At 39.9% G+C, this 21,871-nt stretch overlaps 1 protein-coding gene and 1 pseudogene across 1 annotated transcript; one reads left to right on the top strand and one right to left on the bottom strand.

Annotated features, from left to right (window-relative positions):
- The first annotated feature begins 494 nt into the window (after positions 1-494).
- On the top strand, positions 495-4,960 carry LOC122832575 (annotated as a pseudogene).
- A 7,180-nt stretch (positions 4,961-12,140) lies between these two features.
- Positions 12,141-16,795, bottom strand: proca1 (protein interacting with cyclin A1). The gene is made up of 4 exons (XM_044120361.1): positions 16,158-16,795; positions 15,932-16,064; positions 13,998-14,132; positions 12,141-13,894 (listed from the first exon to the last, which is right to left on the bottom strand). Exons 1-4 carry the CDS (start codon positions 16,693-16,695, stop codon positions 12,295-12,297), a joined length of 2,406 nt encoding a protein of 801 aa, XP_043976296.1. The 5' UTR covers positions 16,696-16,795; the 3' UTR covers positions 12,141-12,294.
- Between the last annotated feature and the right edge of the window lie 5,076 nt (positions 16,796-21,871).

The raw sequence follows: 21,871 nt of genomic DNA, 5'->3' as shown, positions 1-21,871 counted from the left end.
TATTATTATTATTATTATTATTATTATTATTATTATTATTATTATTATTATTATTATTATTATTATTATTATTATTATTATTATTATTATTATTATTATTATTATTATTTTGCTATTTGTTCATCAAAACTGATCATACAGTTAACTTGGAGTCAAAACTCAAATCAGAGCGAGTTATAGTTTATTTCTGACATATTTAGAACAGCTGGGCAAAGTGCTGTACAAAGTACAAAAACAATAATAGTAAAATATAAACTTCAATACAACAATGAAAAACAAATAAAACATAGCTAGACAAGATAGAAAGGTTGTACAGTAACAGGAAAGATATCTTCAACTTGAACTAAAAGCCAATGGACAATGGGGTTTAAATGATCTTAAAATGATCGCCAGTCTGTGAAAGTTGTTCTTTAACTCCAGTTCCAGATCGAACTCCACATCATTACCACCAGGTGGCGGTAAAGCGCTGTTCCCTTACTTGCTGGGAACAGCGCCATTAAAAAAATAACAGAAGAAGAAGCTGCAGCTTATGAATTTTTTTTGGGTGGGAGACGTATTTTATGAGTGGCCTCTCATATTATTTCCCCTCCTCGTATATTTCAGTTTTGTAGTGACAATGTCTTCATCTCCGGATCTTAGAGAGTTCGTCAGAGAAAGACTGACGGCTGCTGCGGAGGAAATCTTCTCAGAGTTTGAAAAGCACATCATCCGATATCAGGAAACTATTAGACTGTTCAATGGCTACTGGAAACCGCAATTGAAGCTGCACAGATTAAGTATGGACATGAAATTTAACTCAATAAGGGCATTTTTAATATGTAAGAAAGTCTCCGTGATTAGGACGGGAGGATAACTTATTTTATTCGCGGGAGCTTATTAGCTATACAGCTACACCCGCTACCAAAATAAGAGCTATGACGGCGTTTGTTTTGGGTTTATTTTAGTGTGTCAATATGTCCTTCAGAAACCCCAGTGTTAAATTTGAAACTAAAAGAACGAAATTTTAAAATTCTGTAAAAATGCTTTATGGTGGGCGGTGGTGACAGGTTGACTTGGGGAAAACTGATCTAGAATCTGTGTGGCATCTTTATTTAAAACAACTATTTGCTTCTCAGTACCTTGAAAACGCATTTTTAGTTAAGTGTACGTTGTATTCAAATTGCATATGTGATTCAGGATACAATCATTTAAGATGCATTTCACTGCATTGTGCACTGACAGACATAGAAGGAAACATTCTTCTATTTTCTCAAGATGTCTGAGTCACTTGTTCGACATTTAAATTATTTTTTGGTAAGGCTGAGCAGAGAAGGCACACGGACAATTTCAGCTGCATTCAGCGCAGCAGAAAAAGCTTCTGGTAGTTTCCAGTTCTGGGTTCTACTAAAGTGATTTACTGAACTCATCTATCAAAACAGCGCGCTCAGTCAAAGTCAAACAGTGATTTAACAAGAGGAGAAATTACTTGTTGTCACACAGTTAAGTGTGATTAGGATATATTTTTTCCGCCCCTGGATAAATAAAATCAAAATTTAAATGCTGCTTTTAGAAATTTCATTTTGTTTTCAATCTTCTGAAACTTATAAGTGTGTCTAGACCTGTCACAGTAATTTCACTGGACGATAAATTGTCCCAGTTATTGCAACAAACGATAATATTGTTGCTTTGAGTTCACTTCCTACAATAATAATAATGGAAGTCGGGCCTCTCAAAGTTCAATAAACTTTTAATTTAGTAAAGAACTCTTCATACTGGGAACTGGTAGATATTTCTAAATATAGATAACGACGTAAACCAACTTTTGTTCCGATCGTCTCCAGGTTCTCATCTTTTTCCGGCTTCACAGTCGTGGTTTTTTGTCTTTTTCTCCCCAGGCCTCCCGCAGCAACACGACAGCGTGGCGGACAGCGTTTCCGCCGGGCAGCTGGCCGGTGACGGGGGGACGAGCTGCAGCCGGGACCCGGAGGAACCACGGCCTCCACGGGTGAAACACGAAGAGGAGGACTGCTGCAGCGCCCAGGAGGAGGAGACACACAGACACACACCGAATGCTTGTCATGAGGAAGGTGGGGAATATGAACTTGTCCGTTCTGACTCTTCTACTGTGAAAACGCTGTTCAATATTTTTAGTGGACACATTTTTTGTTTTTTTATGATTTGTAGTTTCCTGGAGTTGTTGACTAAAGTTAGAATGTTTTTATACTATGTACTGTCTGATTCCACCATATTGAACTGCGTTCTTAAAGTTTTTCAGATTTGTAAAGGCTTGATTGGTTTACAGTGAGGACAGAGTTTCACTACCACAACGACACAAAACCACGCTGACCTTGGGTGGATTATGAGCAAGAATTACAAGACTATCAGTTTCTTTTTAAGTATTTGGATGCTCTTTCCAGTCAGATACGTTTCTAACGGTTTTCCCCAGAACATTTGATTGATTAGCCAACACAGGAAGGCAAGTAGCATTTGATGCATTTTGGTTCTGATCAAATGTAACTTAAAAAAAAGAAAGGTTAACATCTAAGTAAATGAAAATTACAACATAAAACAATTTAGTGTTAGTCTCTCTTGTTATATTTGAACTAAAAGGTCTTATAGAAGGATATTTGTTGCACTCTGATGTAAACTTAGACCTATTTTTCTTTTATTTCCACTTCTATCCAATCACATTCTGAATATTCAGAATTTTATTTTTATATATACATGGGTTTTAGTATTATTGTTATTATTATTATTATTATAGCTATTAGAAATTGAATCTGACAGCAACAGTTGACTATCTACAACATGTAAAAATAAACTGCAGCAATCTTTCTTTCAAATGACTCAGAAAGTGCAATTAGGAACTTTAAATAGATAATAAAGCATGATGTTGATCAGATCACAAAGCATAGAGCTAGACTGAATAGATTTGCCGTTATGGATCGGGCACATTGTTACCGATACACAATCTGGATTTTCTTGAATATCAGGACCGATACAGATATTAATATCGGATCAGTGCATCTCTATCCAGAGTACGGCTGGTTTTTCCTAAAAAAAAAGTGACACCAGATTCCTGCTCAGACTGGTGGCAGTGGTCCTGATGAGGACTTTCAAAATCAAAGTCTTGAAAATGCAAAGTATCAGATTATTTTCCTGCATTTGACAAGATTCTTAAATGGAAACTACTCCTTTCCTCCAGATTCTTTCAGCTGCTTTGTCTTTTTGTCGCTACAGACCTCCCACGCCAACAGCTCTGCGTGGAGGAGAACGCTCCCACTGACCAGCTGCTCTGTGGCCAGGACAGGACCCGCACTGGAGTCGAGGAGGAGCCAGAACCTCCACAAATCAAAGAGGAACAGGAGGAATGGAAGCTTGAAGCGCAGGAGGAGACAAACGGACTCTTGCCGACTCCTAGTTGTGAGGAAGGAGAAAGCTCTGTGTCAGAAGGACGCGCCAGCGTAGGTGACCGGACCAGCCTCTCGCCGTGTTTGCACCTAAGGAGGAATCTTACGAAGGAAGCAAAGGTGCACGTGAAGACGATATAAACATGGACCTCCCTCTGGTGTCGGGCTCTACGGCTGAGGCGGGCACGCAGACGTTTGGGTGTGGCTTTTGTGAGAAAACCTTTCAGGTTAGATCCCAGCTGATCCGACACGTGGGCACCCACATGCACAAAGGCAAGTTGAGATGCGGCGTTGGTAAGAAACCGATCCACCACGAGAAAACCAACGGCTCCGGCGGAGAACCGCTTGGTCCACAGGCCGGCTTCTCGACTCGCGCTGAGACTGAGCGAAACCTCTGCAACACGTGTGGGAAGCGCTTCAGCGACCAATACATCATGAAGAGACACGCGAGAGTCCACACGGGCGAGAGGCCGTTTGCCTGCGGCGCGTGCGGGATGTCCTTCAGTCGAAGGGACCAACTGCTGTACCACATGAAATCCCGCTCAGCCGAACCGCGAGACCCACCGCAGCCCGCCAACAAGCACAAGGCCATCCACGGGGCCAAGAAGCTCTATTTTTGCCAAACATGCGGGAAACGCTTCGCGCGACACCGCTGCTTCTTGTACCACGCCAAGAGTCACAGCCCGCTCGTCTGCAAGACCTGCGGGAAACAATTCAGTCAGTCATCGGGACTGAAGCGACACGAGTCAGAAATCCACTTGGGGGTGAAGCGGTTTCCCTGCAGCATCTGCGGGAAATCCCTGAGTAGAAGGGACCACTTGGTGCGCCACATGAAAGTCCACGCCAAGAGCAAGCCTTTTTCTTTGACGTAGCCAAATGTTGATAGAAACGCAGCAGTTAAGGGCTGAAAACGTTTTTAGTTTGATTGTGGTAATTTGACAGTCCACATGAGATTCAACACTGGTGAGATGCTTTCCTGTCACAGAGATTGAGAAGAGTAAATCCAGTGTAGTCCAGCACAATGGACTGCACTAACTTCAACAAACAGCAAATATACCTTAATATACACAGTGGAAACTAGAGATGCACCAACTGCAGTTTTCTGAGCTAACCAGTTACAGTCCATCATTTAAAAAGCCTGGCCTACCCATTCCAATATTGGCCAATACCAATTTCTTTTTGTCTGTAAATGTTAAATCGGTTCATTTCTATCAGAGAAGCTAACTTCTACAGTCGTTCTTATCTCTGCCAATCAGCGCCTTGTTCTTGAATTCAGCTGCTGGGATTGGCTGCTTTGCTTGCAGCAGCCAATAACGTGTCACATAGCCTTAATGAAAGAAATGTTCATAAATAATTTAGTTCAACAGAAAAATGTTTTGATTTGTGTAATCCACAGGTGTTTCATCAACAAAGCTTTTTTTTTCTTTCTCAAATCAACTTTGTTTTTCTCCCTAAAATTAAGATATTTTGGTTAAATTGTGTTTGTTTTCTGTGTCCTTGTACATAAGCAAGAAATACTCTGTCTTACAAATAACAGCAGAAATTATTGAAATTAAACCCATCTCGAAATATTTTCTGTCATTTTTAATTTTTATTTAGAAAAGAAAGCAAGAGGGAAAATTTGATTTAAAATCGGATCTGGGATGAAGGAAATGTGAGATTTTATCATAAAACACAAAATCAAAATGTCATAAAAACATCAGACAGATGGATTTTGTCAGGCACAAAGATTAAATCCTACTCCAGGTGCTTGTAGATGTTCTTAGGACTCATTCTGTGACTTTGGTTTCAAGATACTTTATATCCAGCTGACATATGTAAGAAAACATAACAAAAAAAGGCCATTTTTATTTATTGATGAAAAATGAGAAAGAAGAATTAGAATCTGATCTGTTTGAGTCGTATTGAAGAGGTAGTACCAGCAGGGGGCGACACAGTTTATTCCTCAACCTGTTCAATTTGAACTGCGGGCTCCAGCTGCTACGTAGCTCGTGCAAACATAACCATCTCGTTGGCTTTTTTTTTTTTTTTTTTTTTTTTAAAGAAACTTCCCCGATACATTCTGGGAAAAGAAAATTACGTGGAATAACAAAGTTAAAGCAAATATTTTTAAAGCAGAAGCATTTAGAATACATTTTGTACTTCTAAAGAAAAAAATCTCTAGTGGGAAAGAATGAAAAATGTCCAATATTTGTTATAGCAAAACTGACGTAACATTTTTTGATACTAAAATGAGTCGATAGCTAAAGTTTTTTACTCTATAAAGACTAGAGGCTGCTTCTTCAAATTTTACAAAGCTGCTTTTTCTTAGTAGGTCAGTTAGTTTGTAGGTGAGTTCACGTTCGACTCCGAACGCTAATTTACGCTAATATACGCTAATGGTCGCTTGATTTTTGACCCTCTAACCACGAATCTTAAGCTTTCTTATTGCTCGGCATGTTTCTTTGCTTTGCCATTTTGAAGAGTGACTCCACTATTTCGTGCCATATTTGTACCTCTGTGAAACAGGAAGCTTGAAATTTAGTAAAAGCTGCTTCAATTATATTTGCTTGATAGAATTTGGTAGAAGAGCCAGAATTTGATTCATCAGGGGGAAAAAAAAGTCTATTAAAAAAATCATTTAGTCTTATAAATGCTTCTGCTTGAAAAATATTTGCTTTAACTTTGTCATTCCACATAATGTAAGTTTTCTCTTACGGAAAAGATACTTCCTAAAATGAAATACTAGCTTCACCAAATGAGTGAATTCAAAATAAAGGTAAGCTGACAGCAGGTGTTGAATATGAAAACCTGTCTGCCACTGAGCTGAATCTGCTTTCTGAGAACGTTCAGGTAAAATCTGTGTTCAGTTTTAGACTCATCTGTTCAAACACTGTCCGTCCAGAAGTCCTGATCTTTGTCATTCTTCTATCAGGCCAACATGTTTTATCTTTTATTTAAACTTCCCATGAAATTTAAACTTGTCCAGTCTCTTTCCAATTCTACGGGCCTGGACTATTATGTTACAGGTCCCTTTGTCACTCTTTGGTTTTCTAAAGCTTCTTTTAGGACCACTATCACAAGTAGTACCACTGAGGTCAAGGTGAGTAGGTTTTCCAAACTGTTTAGAAAACCATCTTTGTTTGGGCTTTAATAAACCAGTAACGATGTCACGTAACACGAAAAGATAGGTTTTGTGTAAATGCAAAATGCTAAAATGCTCAAGTTGACATAAGTTTAAAATAGTATGTTAAATTGTTATCTCTTCCAAAAGTATCTTTTTCTGTTTCTCCTTTCTTTTTATTTAAATGAATCACTTAAAAAAAAAAAAAAGGTGGTTTAAATTATGGTTTTATCTCCACTAGGCTCTTGAGTAGAACTGTGTTTGGGTTTTTGGTGTCTAATAATAAATTGGTGTACAGAGGGAACCTGCTGGAGGAGTTTGACCCTGGCCTTTCACTGCAGATGCTCTCCTTTGACTCCAGACATTCCTGTAGATAACATTGTGTCCAAGACCTCAAGGGCATGACGTAGGCTGGCACAGGGCAGTCTGGATCAGGGACCTGCAGCCTGCGGCTCCAGAGCCACACGTGGCGCTCTGGACCCTCCTCTGTCGGTCTTGCAAAAATCGTAAATGTAAATGTAACTATAGAAGCAATAAAAATAGATGGTTTTAGGAATTCTTCTACTTCATGCAGTATCTGGTTGGAACAGTGTTTTTCAACAGGGCCCCCCTATCCATTACCGGCCCACATCAAAGAAGATGTAGGCTACTTTGCACTGAATAATATTTTAATATTAATATATCACTTTTCTTGATGTTTTTATTTTTGTGGCTGTGTCTGGAGTGGAAAAACAAAAGTTCCAGATGCTTTTAATGCAACATAAATATGAGACAGAAATATATATATATCTTTATTTAAATCTTTATATAGACCTGACTATTGATTTATAGATTAATAGTTTAACTGGACAGAAATTACAAAGAACAAAGCTGGTTCTTAATCAAATCCTAATGAGTCAGACTGCAAGTGTCATGGAGTCATCAGCCTCATGACATTAACACTGTCATGCAAAATAATATTGAAGAAATAAATATATCAAATCTAATCTGAAACATAAATAAGTGATAAGTTCTTTACTGTTATTGTCTACAAGATATATTTCTTCTTAGCACTAGATATGGTCTCAACAAACTCATGGCACTTCAACAATATTATTTGACCTTTTATCTGAAAACAGAGTCTGTTTGTTCTTACCATACAGTCCTCTGTATTAATTATTGCTCAAAAAGTCTTGTCATACCAGTTTATTCCTCTGTATTTACTTTAGTTTCTTAGTTTATTCTTGCATTTTGTTCTTCATTCATTTCCATTTGGTTTTCTTTGATATTATTTGTTATTGATGCTCACCACCAGTAATCTTCTCTCCTCACCTGCTGCGCTGCCTAATCATCATGTTTCACATCATGTGTTGATTTGCCACTCATTGATTTTTCACTGTTCGTCGTTGGATTCTCTGTTTTTATGCCCTGATTCACATCTAGTTTGTCGCTCTGTTCTACATCCCGGTTCTCCTGTTTCTGAGTTTTGCACATCGTTTTTTGTGTTTTAACCCCCTACAGCGGTCGGGAAGCGTATCGACTGATGAAAGCAGACTGACGTAAACCTTTTTAAAACAACGGGAAAAATCCCGGTATTCAGATGATTGGAGGTCAAAAGTGCTGTGGTACCGTTTCATACCAAACCACTTACAGCGCCGACGTTAACTGTATAAAATGAACGCTGTCTATCGTGTTATCACCCATGGAAGGATTTCTTTATTTAACTTATTAAATAAATATTAACAGTTAGGGTATCGTGATTTTTAAGTAATCACGTTTTTATGAGAGAGATATTCTGTTGTCCTTCTATGGAAGCGGGCAGCATCCAGACGGACATTAAAACACTTTTTAATATAAGTTGCTGCTTTGACATGATCACAACACTGCCAAAACAAATGTACGAAAATCAGACACCAGACAAGGGAGTCACAGCAACGTCATCAGCCTGTGTGACGCTGAACTGATGCGGTGACCCTATTAGTAGCAGGAGAACGGAGCTGCGCCAAGAAGCTACAAACACTGAAGAGAAGAAGAGCTGCCATAGATACAGTTGCAGGGATTGTGCAACTGTACCGGGATTGTGTTTTAATGTTACACAATACAGTTTTAACAAGTTGATCAAAGTCTGAACTGGTATTGTTGTGCATTTAAGAAGTAAAGTTTACCTTCGACTAGACGCCCCCCAAAAAATCTCAGCGCCCGCCTTTTGTAAAAATTTCCGCCAGCGCCCCCTGCTGTCCTCCGAACGCCCGGTGAGAAACGCTAGGTTAGAATATCATAGTGGAAGGGCAGCAATGACACAAGGCTTGTAATAGTAAATTTATGTTTTTTATCTTTATTCTATGCACTTTATCATTTTTAAGTGGTCTTTAAGTGGCCCATCTTTCTTCATTTTGCATATTTATGAAAGGCTCACTCATTTGGCCTCAGCTTGAGATTTTGTTCCATTGTAAAAGTTGGATTTATTTTGTTCTAAAATCTAAATATAGAGAAAAAAAAAGTATCCAGTACAGACCAAAAGTTTGGACACACAGTTGTGTCCAAACTTTTGGTCTGTACTGTACATTTTCACTCCAAAGCTGTCAAAATACAAATAACTTTTGGTGCGTACTTATGAAATCTTTTTTTTTTTTTTGGCTCTAGCTATATATAAGTGTAAAAATAGTTGCAAATGTAGCGACTATCACTTTTAATATGAAAAAAACAACTCAATGTCTATATTTTAAGGATACTAAAGTTAAGATTGACAATCCTTGCTTATCTTTTATTTGCTCTTTTCTTTCATTATTTTATGTAGTTCAAAACTATTTAAATCATTTGATGAATTGCACACAATGTACAGGCATGTTTTCTTTCTGAAGATAATCTTCTCCCCTGTCAAGCCAAATTTTGCTGAAAAGACTGAAAACATGATATTAATTTTCATCTCAACACATTTGCACTTTAAGTGGATGGTGTTTTCATAGAAAAACATTTAATCTGGTTTGCAGGTCATAAACTGCTTATGTTTGGACTATATTTTGGCAGGCGATATGAGCAAAATATTGTTGACAGTTTAATTTTCTTTCTGAACGTAACAACCAGCAGCCACCAATCTGAAACTCCCAAAAAATAACGCTCATAGCACAGCATTTCTCTGAAAATGTCACTGAACTACCGTAATTTCTGGACTATAAGCCGCGACTTTTGTCTCGTGCTTTCGACACTGCGGCTTATACAACGACGCGGCTTATTTAGGAATTTTTTCTAACGGCCAGTAGGGGCCTGAAGCAAAAAAGGTAAGCGTAAGACAGCTGGAATATATCTGTAGAGGAAGACTAATGTAACGTTGTGCTTTGTGCATGAATAAAATTAGCTCCCTCATCATGGAGAATGCAAGAAGAAATGCATTATGATGCAGCTTTCAAGTTAAAAGCAATGGAGCTGGCCGATAAAGAATATCTGACGCTATTTCAATCCGACACTGAGGAAGAAGACTTCCATGGTTTCAGTGCACAGGAGGAAGAGGATGACGGCTCTCTATGACTTTTAACCGTATGTTATTCAAACCAGCCCTGTTAGTGTTGTTTTGCTACATTGCTGCTGTTCAGAAAGAAAAGCTACGGCATATTATTAAAACTTCAAAACACTTTCTGTGTACCGTCTTTCTTTGTAAATATCTCATGTTTCAATGTAGGCACATGCGGCTTATACACCGGTGCGGCTTATGTATGTACAAAAATGTGTTTCCTTTAAAAATGTAGGGGGTGCGGCTTATAATCAGGTGCGCTCTATAGTCCGGAAATTACGGTATAAAACAATATTCTTCCATATTCACTAACAAATTTGCATTGTGTACCAACCCTATGCTCCAGCTAAAGGAATGTGAGGTATTCACTCTACTTTCTTATTTCTTCCAAACATCATAAATTATCTTAATTTAGATAAACTAAATTAACAAACCAGCTACGGTAATTAGCTTTGTTGAGTACATTGGCGTTGGTGTGTTGTGTACTGTTCAGACTGTTGTTAGTGATAGTTTTCTGTTTCCTGATGTGGCCAGTGAATTTCCTCATGTCTCAGCTCCCCACCTGTCTCTCATCTGCTCATTAACTCACCTGTCTTCCATCACAGCAGCCACCCCTCCCAGCATGAATACCTCTTCGTTTTTCTCAGGTTGTCTAATTATTGTCCCCCGTCTGTTTTGTTGTGTTCCTGAGTTCAGTTGCTATAAAAATCTGCAGTCCTCACCTCCACTGCTTATTGTTCTCGTGTGTGTGCTGGTGTGGACTTTTACTCAGCTTCTTTGTGTTACTTTCCGATAAAGTTCTTCGATGAAAAACCTCGTAACATCGTGGTAACAGAGGTCAAATATGGCTGCTGTGCCTGTTGAAGTTTCTCCATGTAAAGTATTATGTAAGCATGTGGAAAATCACCTGACCTGGGGGTTTCTGTGCCAGCTATTACAACCCTAAAATGGAAGAAGTGAAAGTAATGAAGGCCTAATCTGTGTGGACGAGAATGTGAGCCGATTTGTGGTGGAGGCAGCAAGTGGATCAAAGTCTTCACCACCCAGAAAACTCGCCAAACTGCACATACTCAGCGTTTTCATGGCGTCCGTTCTACAGCTTGAAAATTAAGGATTACAAAATCATCTGAAAGAAGTTTAAGAAGGTTACAGTTAAGCCTTTCCGGTTTATACATTCAGTTTTTCTATGATTTGACATTTTCAGCTGAGATAATGCGCAAAGTATTAAGCTAGCAAGACTGCTAGGTGACAGCTAATGTGGTAGTTTGAATTATATGAATTAATTTGAAATTTCACAGTATTTCTATAACATCTCAAGCTTGAATGACAGAGTCTTGTCTACACATTGTATCCCTAACAGTTAAATAACATGTTTATTTCTTTTAGATAAACACAAAACGTCCCTAGCAGCTAGCTAGCAAAAAAATTATTTTGGCTTATCTTAGAAACGCAGGATACTCTTAACTATAAAGAGTTAAGAGTGATACAATCCTATTTCCAGCACATAAGCAATAAGCATTATGTGTTATTAATTTACATTAAAAATATTTATTAAAATTTTAAGCCAGCAGCTGTAGTTCTTTTTAAATCTCGAAAGCAACCTCTAGCTGTTGGAGAAATTGTTCGTAACTATACATTTTTAAAAAGTATTTTAGCCTTTGCCAGCAAAATCCTCTGCAAACAATATTGGATGAATTTTTATCTGTCTGAGTTTTTTTTTTATTATTATTATTAGAAAAATCTTAAATAAATGACTTTTTTTGACCAATTGCATTTTGCGCCCTTCTGAAGATATCCAAGGGTACGCCTCAGAGTTCTGTTTTGGGGCAGGAGCATTTTTTAATTGAAAAAAACCCCAAACATTTTTATTTTAAATTGAATTTTTCTTCTTCTTTTTTTCTTCTTTTACCGGCACACAATAAATTAAACATACTTTACACTACCAGGTAAAAGTCTGGACATATCTCATTCAATTCAATATGATGTTGTGTCCCCACTTTTGATTTGTAGTACATGTCTTGATTTTACTGGTCAGCTTAAAAAAAGGGCCAATAACTTATTTTCTCAAAGAGCCTTATTGGTTTGTGTAGCTATTCCTGTATACAACTCTACAGGATTTTATCACAGACGTGAACCATTTCTCCAAACAAACCCACAAAGAATATTTTATAAATTTTATTACTGACATACGGGTAAAAATATTGAAAAACATGATTCTCGAGGTACAATCAGTGATTGTATGATTTCATTCTTTTAAGCAGTATAATGAAACATGACCTCTAGACTAAGTCCAGCTACGCCAGAAACACAGGGGCCTATTGCTGTCGACGCAACTGCACTGTCTTCCTCCTTTTCTTCCTGTTGAACTGTGCTCTCGCCCTCTCAATAGAGAACTGAAGCGGACTCATGGATGGAGCTGCAGACGTGGTCGTCCAGGACTTTTGGGATCTGACCTTGATTGGCGAAGTTGGAAGTGTCTCTGGTTCGTTTTGTTCCTGGTCGGATTTCTGCCGTTTCCTCAGAAGCACGTTGAGATTTGTACTCACTGTGGGGGCGGCCGTTGTCAAGAGCCTCAATTCATCCTGAGCTTCTGTGTCTTGCAGCGCAGGGATGCTCGCGAAACCCGGCCGACCAACCAGGATGTGAGGAGATGTGGGAACAAGGTTGGCATTTTCAGGGCCGCTGTGGGAAAATAGGTTTTCACCGGAGAGAAGGATGGCTGTTTTCCTCCTTCTGTTTCTCTGCACTCTCTCTTTTGACCTTCGCCTCTTTGAGGCAGAAAAGTTGGGGCTGAGAGCCGTAACCTGACTGTCCGGTCTGTAAAATGGCGCCCTTAAAAGCTGCAGCTCTGTGCATGGGGCTGGTGCAGAGGTGGTAGACCCGGTGAGAGGGAACGCTGTCCGACTCTCTGGAGAGGAATCCCGAGGGTCAGAGGGCACAATCAGAGCGTCTGAGCTGACTTTCTTTCTTTTCTTTCTCCTCTCCTTGTCTCCTCTCTCCTTTGACCTGCTCCTTTGCACTTTGGGGGCTACAATACGAACACTGGCAGTGCTTGTAGTAGTGGAGCTACGTTGCTCCGGTTCTGCAGTTGGCAGAATAATCGTTGGAACAGAGTCTACGGAGTTTAATCTACGGTGTTCAGAAGAAGGAGGTGAAGTTTTCTTGCCCCTCTTTCTCCCACCCTGTTTTTGTCCTCTGGTTTTTACTTTCTGTGGCGTACTAAGAGTCGTCAGGTTTTCTGAGGAAGGGACTTCCTCTTTCATCCTCTCAATTGACTCATCTGGCATTTTCTGGATCTTCAGAGGGGATGATGTAATGGAAACCGTCTCCTTACCCGAGGCAGGCTCATCTTTCATGACGTCATTGGAGGGCTCGCCTGTCCTTCTAAGCTCAAATTCCCTGTCATCAACCCTGTTTGCATTAATCCTTGACTGGTCACGTTTGTTGGGCTCGCTGATGAAGTTGCTCAAAGACAAGAAGATGTCTTCTGCCTTGCTTCCTGCAGCTCCTTCCTCTGCTTTCACACCCGTCTCCGTTTTCTGCTTCCTCTTCCTGCCCTTCCCTTTCTTTTTATGCTTTCGGTTTGCTTTCTTCTTCGCCCCGGTGTTCTTCCTCTTCTTCTTCTCCGAGGTTTGCGCCTCCTCCTTGTCGGAGTCTGCGTTGGAGCTTTGAGACGTGGAGACGGTGGCGAGCACCTTGATGAAGTCCTCGGCGGCGGTAACGACGTTCCTTAGCGACGGCTCCGATATCGTGCTTTGAGTGGGACTCTCCCGCTGCTCTTCCTCTTCGCTCTGCTTGGATTCCTCCCGCTTGCGTGGCGCCACCGTCAGCTCGTCTATGACGTCAATACCGCCGTAGTCGTATGGCACTGCTTCTCTCAGCACGGCGATGGGGAACTTGTCGTATCGTTTGCACCTGCGGGACGGAGGAGACAAAAGGAAAGGAAGTTCATAAAGAATTCATGATGAACTGCAGCCTTGCAAGTTGTTGGCCTTCTGAACTGGGCGGTGATACTTACAGGCCGTACCAGTGCCGCTCAGCGCACTGTTCCTCGTAGGCGAAGTCAAAGCAGGGCACACCGATGACGTTGAAAAACGCCTGACCCACAACCCTGGAGGAAGTGTCGTTGACTTGTCTCAGACAAGCTTTCAACCTGCAGGAAGAAATAAGAGTCGATCAAAAGGAGAAAAAAAACAAGAGGATATGATGTGGGCAAAACGAGGGATTCTTTTTGCCCACATCTTTGTATCTGACACGTTACATGTAAAATAATGCTTTGATTTTTTTTTTTACTATACTTGATTCTGCTTTAAATTTACAAGTGGATTTTTTATTTTGTCTCAGTTAAGCCAGGATTTTAAAAGGCCTCATGCAGTGGTTCATTGATATGGGGTCAACACCAGTGACCATCCAACTGGTCCTCCATGCTTGGCGGCTTTTTGATTTTAAAACCTGCTACACAGACGCACATGAGCTGAACAATTAACTAAATTCCCTAAATGACAGAGCTTGTTTTCCTTGACAATCACAACACTCACTTCGTATGAAATTATTATTTCAAGCACTTCTTTATTTTCGTCAATATTTTATTTTAGTTCTTTTTACAGAAAAGCTGTAAGAGCAGAAATACCTTTATGGAGTTGTTTTTTTACTGAGGAAATCTGGCGCTACTAAAGGTCAATTTGACCTAAACGCTCTTTCCCCTGCTTACGTGCGAAGCACAAAGTTGGACCAAATATGGCTTAGGAAGCAAGATGTTTGGATAGATAAGTGTAACAATTGTGATGAGATGACTTATTCGGCAACCCTGAAATGAAGCAGATGTGAGGTCAAGAGGTCTGAACATTCCCAAAAAGGAACCCCATACAAACTCAATTCAACGATTGCCAGAAAACCTGCGTAAAAGCATACGCAAAACACAAGCAGCAATATTATTGGTCAAAACTTACCAAACCACACCAATGGAATTGAGGTTCTATAAAGACAGATTGTACCTAGAATACTTTGAGATTTTTGGGGATTTTGGGAACTTTCGTATTCGAGTTGATGTAATTGTAACATGATCTGTGGAAAAGTGTAATAAATCTCCACCTGCCGTGGCCTGCAGTTAAGGGACTCGTCTCTGAGTATTATTTCTTATTTTATAAAGTATAATTAAGTGTTTAGACCCTTTCATTCTCTTGCAAAGCTTCCCTGAGTTCACTGAGTAAAAATTGTTGACTTCAGAGTCTGTTTTCTCCATGTTCTTTAAATGAACAGATTTTTTTTCTTCAAATTTCTAGTCTTATGTAATTGACACAGCAGCAAAAATGAGTTACTTAAAAGCGTTTTACCATCACTTTCAAACTATACAGATATCTGGTGGTGTTTCTCACCCTGTCTCGCGATAATTTAAAGAGATCATTTAAATGTATTTTCCAGGGACAACGTGCCGTTTTACAGCACAGTCAAGAAACTGTGTTACCGTCTGCTGCTATAAAAATTTTGTTTGTTTTTTTCATATGACTTAAAAGAAATTTTGTTGGACTGAGAAATAGTTCCTATGCTAAGTTAAGGAGACTTGCAGTTCCACCAGGAGCATTAATGCACTCCTAAATAGTCGCCATGAGAGATTCAGGGATTCCTCAAACCTTCATGAAAGGATCACAGCAACACTCTAGATTTGACAAGGGAATAACAATATAATGTGATAAAAAGATCAAAGTTGATTTTATATTCTTGGATGTTCTTGGATGTCCCAGGCCAGCTGGTGACCCTAAAACAAACATCAAATGTTTCTATCCTGGCCATCTTAGTTTAACACTCTGGTTCTTGAGTTAAACGGTGCATTAGATATAATAACAACATCATGCTAGGGACAGCTCAAAAATATTTATTTTAATGACGTTTAATCCCACCTATATGATTCAATACAGCAACAAAACACTCAACTAAGTTTGCAGTGTTACTCACTCCTCATCGCAGTCACAGTGGCAGATGGAGTGCCACTTGAAGTTGGTGTATCCATAGTTTGAGGAGAAGGCGTGGATGACGTGGGGGCAGTGGTCGTGGGTCCTGCAGCAGCTGTCCGTGTCTGCAAAGTCTCCTGCGGAAAGGAGGTCACGGGGTCACCGTTTAGTCAGGCGTGTATATGCGCGTGCGACCATTTCATTTCGACCACGCGTCGCCTCTCTCTTACCCAGCTGGTTGTAGTTATCCGCCATGTTCCCGGCTCCGCACCAAAGGGTCCCCGGGTAGGTGAAGCCCCTCTTGGATCTCCTCAGAACCTTCCTCTGCTCACTCTCTCCGCCGCCGTGCGCCCTACTCTCCTCAAACTCCCGGCACGCCAGCCTGGCTTCATCCATGCGCGCAAAACGCGCCTCCTCCTCCCCCTCCTCTCCTTCTTCCTCCTCCGGCCGCCGGTTGGTTCCGCTCCGCTCCTCCAGCCCCAGGTTGCACTCGTGCGCGAAGGACTTCACCTCCGTCCGGTTCACGACCACCGAGCAGGTCACCGGTTGCCCGCCGGGGCTCACCACAGTGCGGACCACCTCGGATCCGTCCGACACCTGGTAGAGGACGTTCCCCCCCAGCGGGGACATCTTTGCGCAGAAGGTGCCGTTGACCATGGAGAACATCTCCTTGATCTCCTTGTCCACGTCCGAAGCGCGGCTCGGGAAGTCGCCCCTGGCCACGTTTCTGTCCAGGTAGGACAGGAAGACAAAGAAGACTGACCACATGACGGTGGGCGGGTGGCACTTTTCAGCACCACGCGTAGCGCAGACAGCTCCCCTGGCGAGCCTCTTCTGGCGCTGGCTGGCGCAACCCTCCCACTTTTAAAGCCAGGCTGAGGTGGTGCGACTCGTAACGCGCAGTGACCACATGGGGAGGAGTCAGAGGAGCAAGATTAACCTCTTTAGACTGAGGGGCATTGTGTTTCTGGTGCGCGGCCAGCAGGTACAGCCGCCCGGTGTAGGGTTGCACCGAAGAGAGCAGAGGGTTAAACCCCCTCACCCCCCACCCACACCGCAGCTTCTCCAGAGAGACGTGACCGCAGGTTACCTTCCAGGCCCCTCCTCTCAGAGAGGAGAGGAGTCCGACTCTCTGGGAACATGCGTGGAGGAATTCGAGCTTGCCTACGTTTCCCATGGTAACGCAAGCATCATGGACCACACCACGGACATTGGACATCCTTCAAACGCAACAAAAAAAAAAAAAAAAAAAAAAAAAAAAAACGAGGCCGTGAATCGGTGTCGACCTAAAATCCAGACGTCGGGACAAAACTCTCCGGCTGAGGAATGTGGGGCGAGAGAGAGAGAGAGAGAGAAAGAGAGAGAGAGCGCTCCAAACTGAACTCCTGGAGTCACAGTGTGTCAAGTTTAAGGGGCAAGTTCAGTTTGGGAACCGAAGATGTAGGTCAGCTTTGTCCAGAAGAGTTTGAGATGAAGTTAGAAGATGTTTGTTCCTGTTAAGCATCTCCTCGTCTAAACTTGGAACACTTTTTGTACTGTTCCTGTACTATTAAAAATCCTAGTGAATTTTTAAAATTCCTCTATTTATATTAAATGTCAAAAAGTTTTATTAGATTTTTATTATTTATTTATATTTGTTTTTCATTCTGCATTCAGGTTGCATAAGTTCCAATTTTTCATTCCCGTTCGGGAGCAGACGGTATTGATTTATTATCGGCAATATTATTACATTATTATAATCAGATTTTTTTCCTATTCATTGTTAACAGTGTTATTTTTATTATCATAAGCAATGTAATGTAGCTATTATTATATCATTTTATTTATTTTTTTCTTCTTTCATAAATTCACGCAATACCTACAGGACTGCACTGAACTCTGCTTTTTTCCCCCACACATGTTGTTTTGTTTCTGTGTACATTCACTTAATCTTACACCGCTATTTGATTTGTTTACTTTATAATAAAAGAAAAAAGGAGATATTTCGAGATCGACCAACACAAATTAGTGACATTCAGAAGTACCGTAGAAGGAAAGTGCTGCTCCGTAAAAACAAAATTCCCCCTCATTTGCCTTCAGAGCTCACCTGTAGGAAAATCCTCAGCAGCACAACTATTAGCAGTGGCGGGTTTTGATATGGGCAGTTGCCCAGGGCGGAACTGGAAGAGGTGGTGGGGGATGTTTTCATTGGTGCAGAATGAGGGATTTGACTATTAGTCACTTCCCAGCGGCAACATTAGTACTTCAGCTTAAACATATCAAGCTTTTCTCCAGTTGCTTCAGGGATGCTGTTGATGGAGGACAAACCATATTACTAGAATGGCTTAGTCAAAGTTCAGAGTCTTAACTGAAAACCCTCGATCCTTGACAAGATCTGAAATCTAAGGTTCAGATAAAATTTCCACCCAACTGACTTATCTATCCAAAAAGGAATGGGCAAAACAAAAGCATCAACTGTACATGTGCAAAGCTGTTTGAGATATGACCTAAAAAGATTCAAAACACATTCAATACATTTGTGAAATGTGAAATAGAATTTTCAAATGATCTGTAAAAGAAAATGCATGAGAGCCATTTATGAATTTTGTTCCACTTAACGTGACAAAAGTAAAAATTTTGAGGTAAACAAAATAATTTAATTCAGTTTACATAATCATACATAATTGAATACCTTTGTAAGGCAAAGTATATTTTCCTAATCTGTCGTTTTGATATGATGCCTCTTGCTAATAAACGTAAGTGATGCATCTGGATGGAAGTGACTTTTTGTCCCAGGACAATAAAACCCTTCTAATGAGCCCAGTGTTTTTGTCACATGGTTGGTCTTACTGTGAGGCACTAGAGGAGGAGATCCAACCCACACAAGCCACTGAAATCGGATTGCTGGAAGGCGGAGAAAAATGATGTAAAATCACCAGAGGCAACATTCGATCACATCTCGAAGGAGTGAGAGGAGGGGGGGGCAAAGAGAGAAGAAGAATGAAGAAAAAAAAGTTTCCCATGAATTGAAGTGCTCAGGGGTGGAAGGATTGGGGGCAAGAGAACAAGAGTAATAATCCTGCAGTTCCTGTGGAGCTCATTTACCCCACACTGAAGAAATAACACAGAATCATTTTGAAGGGGTTTGACAAACTTAAACATTGAAGAAATAGAAATTTTGTTTTTAGGAGTTCTAGATATTTTTTTTAATCAAGGTAATCAATTAACAACCTGTATGCACAAAAAGTCTAATTTGTTTTTCCACACTGAAATATTTGGATTAATAATTTAAATAAGATGCTAACATGGCCATTTTCGATATATATTTTTGGAACCTGTGGCATTGATTCTTACAGGATTTGAACCGTCCATTTTATTGCACACAGAACAGCACCCTCTGGTGGCAGAGCAGTGAGTGCTGTTAATGTTTTTGCCTCCTAGACATGATTTCTGATTTTTTTATTTTATTTTTTTGTCAGATATTTCTCATTGTTAGTTTGGTGTGGTCCCTCTTTGCTCGTGTCAGACCTACATTACCCGTCTCAGATTGTTGTTATTCTGACATTGTGCTTTTTCTTTGTAAGTGAAGTTTGTGGTTTACGCAGATTAAAGATTTTCTTGCTTTTTCTCCCACCTGGAAACTTCTGGAAGTTGCTGATTCATCACGATCTGTTACACATGTTAAAGGTTCAGTGTGTAGCTTATGCTGACATCTAGTGGAGACATTAGATATTCTGTACTTACAATATGATGTGATTTGTTTAAAAAGATTGAAAAATTAAACTGCTATATAATGGTTTAATGGTGCGTTCAAACCAAACGTGTTTTCAGCAGCCAGACTTGTCTGGTCGAGTGCGTCCAACACGTCCGATGTTCCACATAGACTCTGAATGTAAGCCAGACGTGCCTGACGCTCGAAACATTCGTGTGAACACATCAAAAGTGCACCTGCGTCAAACTTGAAACGTCAGACGCGTAACGTGCTTGGTGTGAGCCCCCTCTTCTTTCATTTGGTACCTAGGTACTTACCAAATAAGTACTTACGGTACCTAAGTACCGTAAGTACCACAATGAAAGATGAGTGGACTCAACATGGCAACACATGCTTATGAGATGCAGGTGTGAGCCAGAGGCGTTTGGTGCCCAAATATGCTTTTCCTCCTCGTGTTTTTACCTCCTTTGGTGAGACTAGTTCAGTGTCTTTTAATGTCTGTTGCATTATGTGACAGTTGTTTGCATTTTGTAAAAGCAAAGCCTCAAACGCCTCATAAAGCAGCACAAAACTGCACGCATTCTTCTTTTTCACTACAGAGCACCTCATTTCATAGCAATGATACCTAAATATGAAAGATTGTTCATTCTAAGATAATAAATACATACAGCCACAACATTTACCACACAATTCATTGTGGGGTCATTTGGTTTAAGCCACACATGAGTCAGACTGTGGGAAAATGTCAAGGCTGCTGACTGCAGCGTCAGCACTCAGCGTGAGCTCTGAGCTCCGAAAACTGGGATGAAATTTCAGATATGAGTTTATTTTAAAACAGTGAGCAGCTTTCAGACAGAGATCTGTGAAATATAATGTGAATACATGGAGATGAAGGGTCAAGTTGTGGCTACAGTGAAAGTGAACTCCACTTTAGCTTTCTCAGAAATGGATCCTCTCTGGCAGCAGCGGCTTAAAGCAGGTACTTACAATAATAACCTCAGGTATGCGTGAAGGAAGCTTTGAGATCTTTTTTTTTTTTTTTTTTGCAATCTGTGGTCCAACTTCAGCAAGCGCAGATGCAAGACAGAAACAAATTATATGTTATTTAAAGTTTCTAAATAAAGCTCCATTTGAGCATTAAATAGCTTATCTTTGTAAAATGGTCAAATATTTGCATTTGAAAGGGATTTGGAAATCATTTCATTTATATTTTACACAACATCATGGGAATTACTTATAATTATCATAAGTAGACCAAATTCCAAATTCTAGACAATTCGCAAAGCCTAATGTCAAATTATGTCTTCCAAATTCGTACACAAGTCATAAACGTTAATCATGTAGCTAAATACCAGCAGAAGTAGGACTTTAGCCAAATGTTAGCAGCGGCTAGCGAGATTATAACAGAAGTTAGCATTTGGCTAAATGTAAGAATCAACTAGCATCTATATGGATGTCCTCAGAAATTAACATCTAGCTACATTTCAGCAGCAGTTAACATCTATCTAAATGTTATCAGAAGGGCCTATATAGTTAAATGTTAGTAGCAGCTAGAATCTCGCTAAATGTTAACTTATTACTTGGACCTCTTCTATGAACCTTAACATCTAAATGTTAACACCAGCTATCATCGAGCTAAATGTTATCAGAAGTGCACATCTAGCTATTTGACAGCAGCCTTTAACATTTAGCTAATTGCTGGTAGGAGTTAGCATATACCTTAATGCTATCCATCTGGCTAAATGTTAGCAGCAGCTAGCATCTAGCTAAATGTTAGCAGACAATTATAACTAAATTATAGTGGTAGCTTGAATACACCTAAATGTTAGTAGAAGTTAAACGCCGAGGTAAATATTAGCAATATACAAAATCCAAAAATCACAAATAAAGATACAGGAACCGAAAACATAAAAAAGGAACCATACAAGTTAATTTAAGTAAACAAAGAAATTGAAAAAACAGAAACACAATTGAAACCCGAAAATCAATCACAAACCAATCCTAACAGAATATTTTCAGTTATAACAACTATAAGATATTATAACTTATGTTATAATAACTTATTTAAACTTATTATAATAACTTACAATCACACATATAGATATAACTATAGATATAAGTTATAAATCCGATAATAAGCGTTATAAAATTATTATAACTCTAAATGTTAGTAGAAGTTACTACTAACTTCTAGTAGTAACTAGAAGTTAGTAGTATAACTCTTATAGTAAGAGTTATAATAAGTTATAATAA

Source organism: Gambusia affinis, linkage group LG06 (genome assembly GCF_019740435.1).
Source record: "Gambusia affinis linkage group LG06, SWU_Gaff_1.0, whole genome shotgun sequence".
Taxonomy (NCBI): Eukaryota; Metazoa; Chordata; class Actinopteri; order Cyprinodontiformes; family Poeciliidae; genus Gambusia; species Gambusia affinis.
The sequence above is the reverse complement of the archived record's forward strand: the minus strand, read 5'-3'. Positions and strand labels throughout refer to the sequence as shown.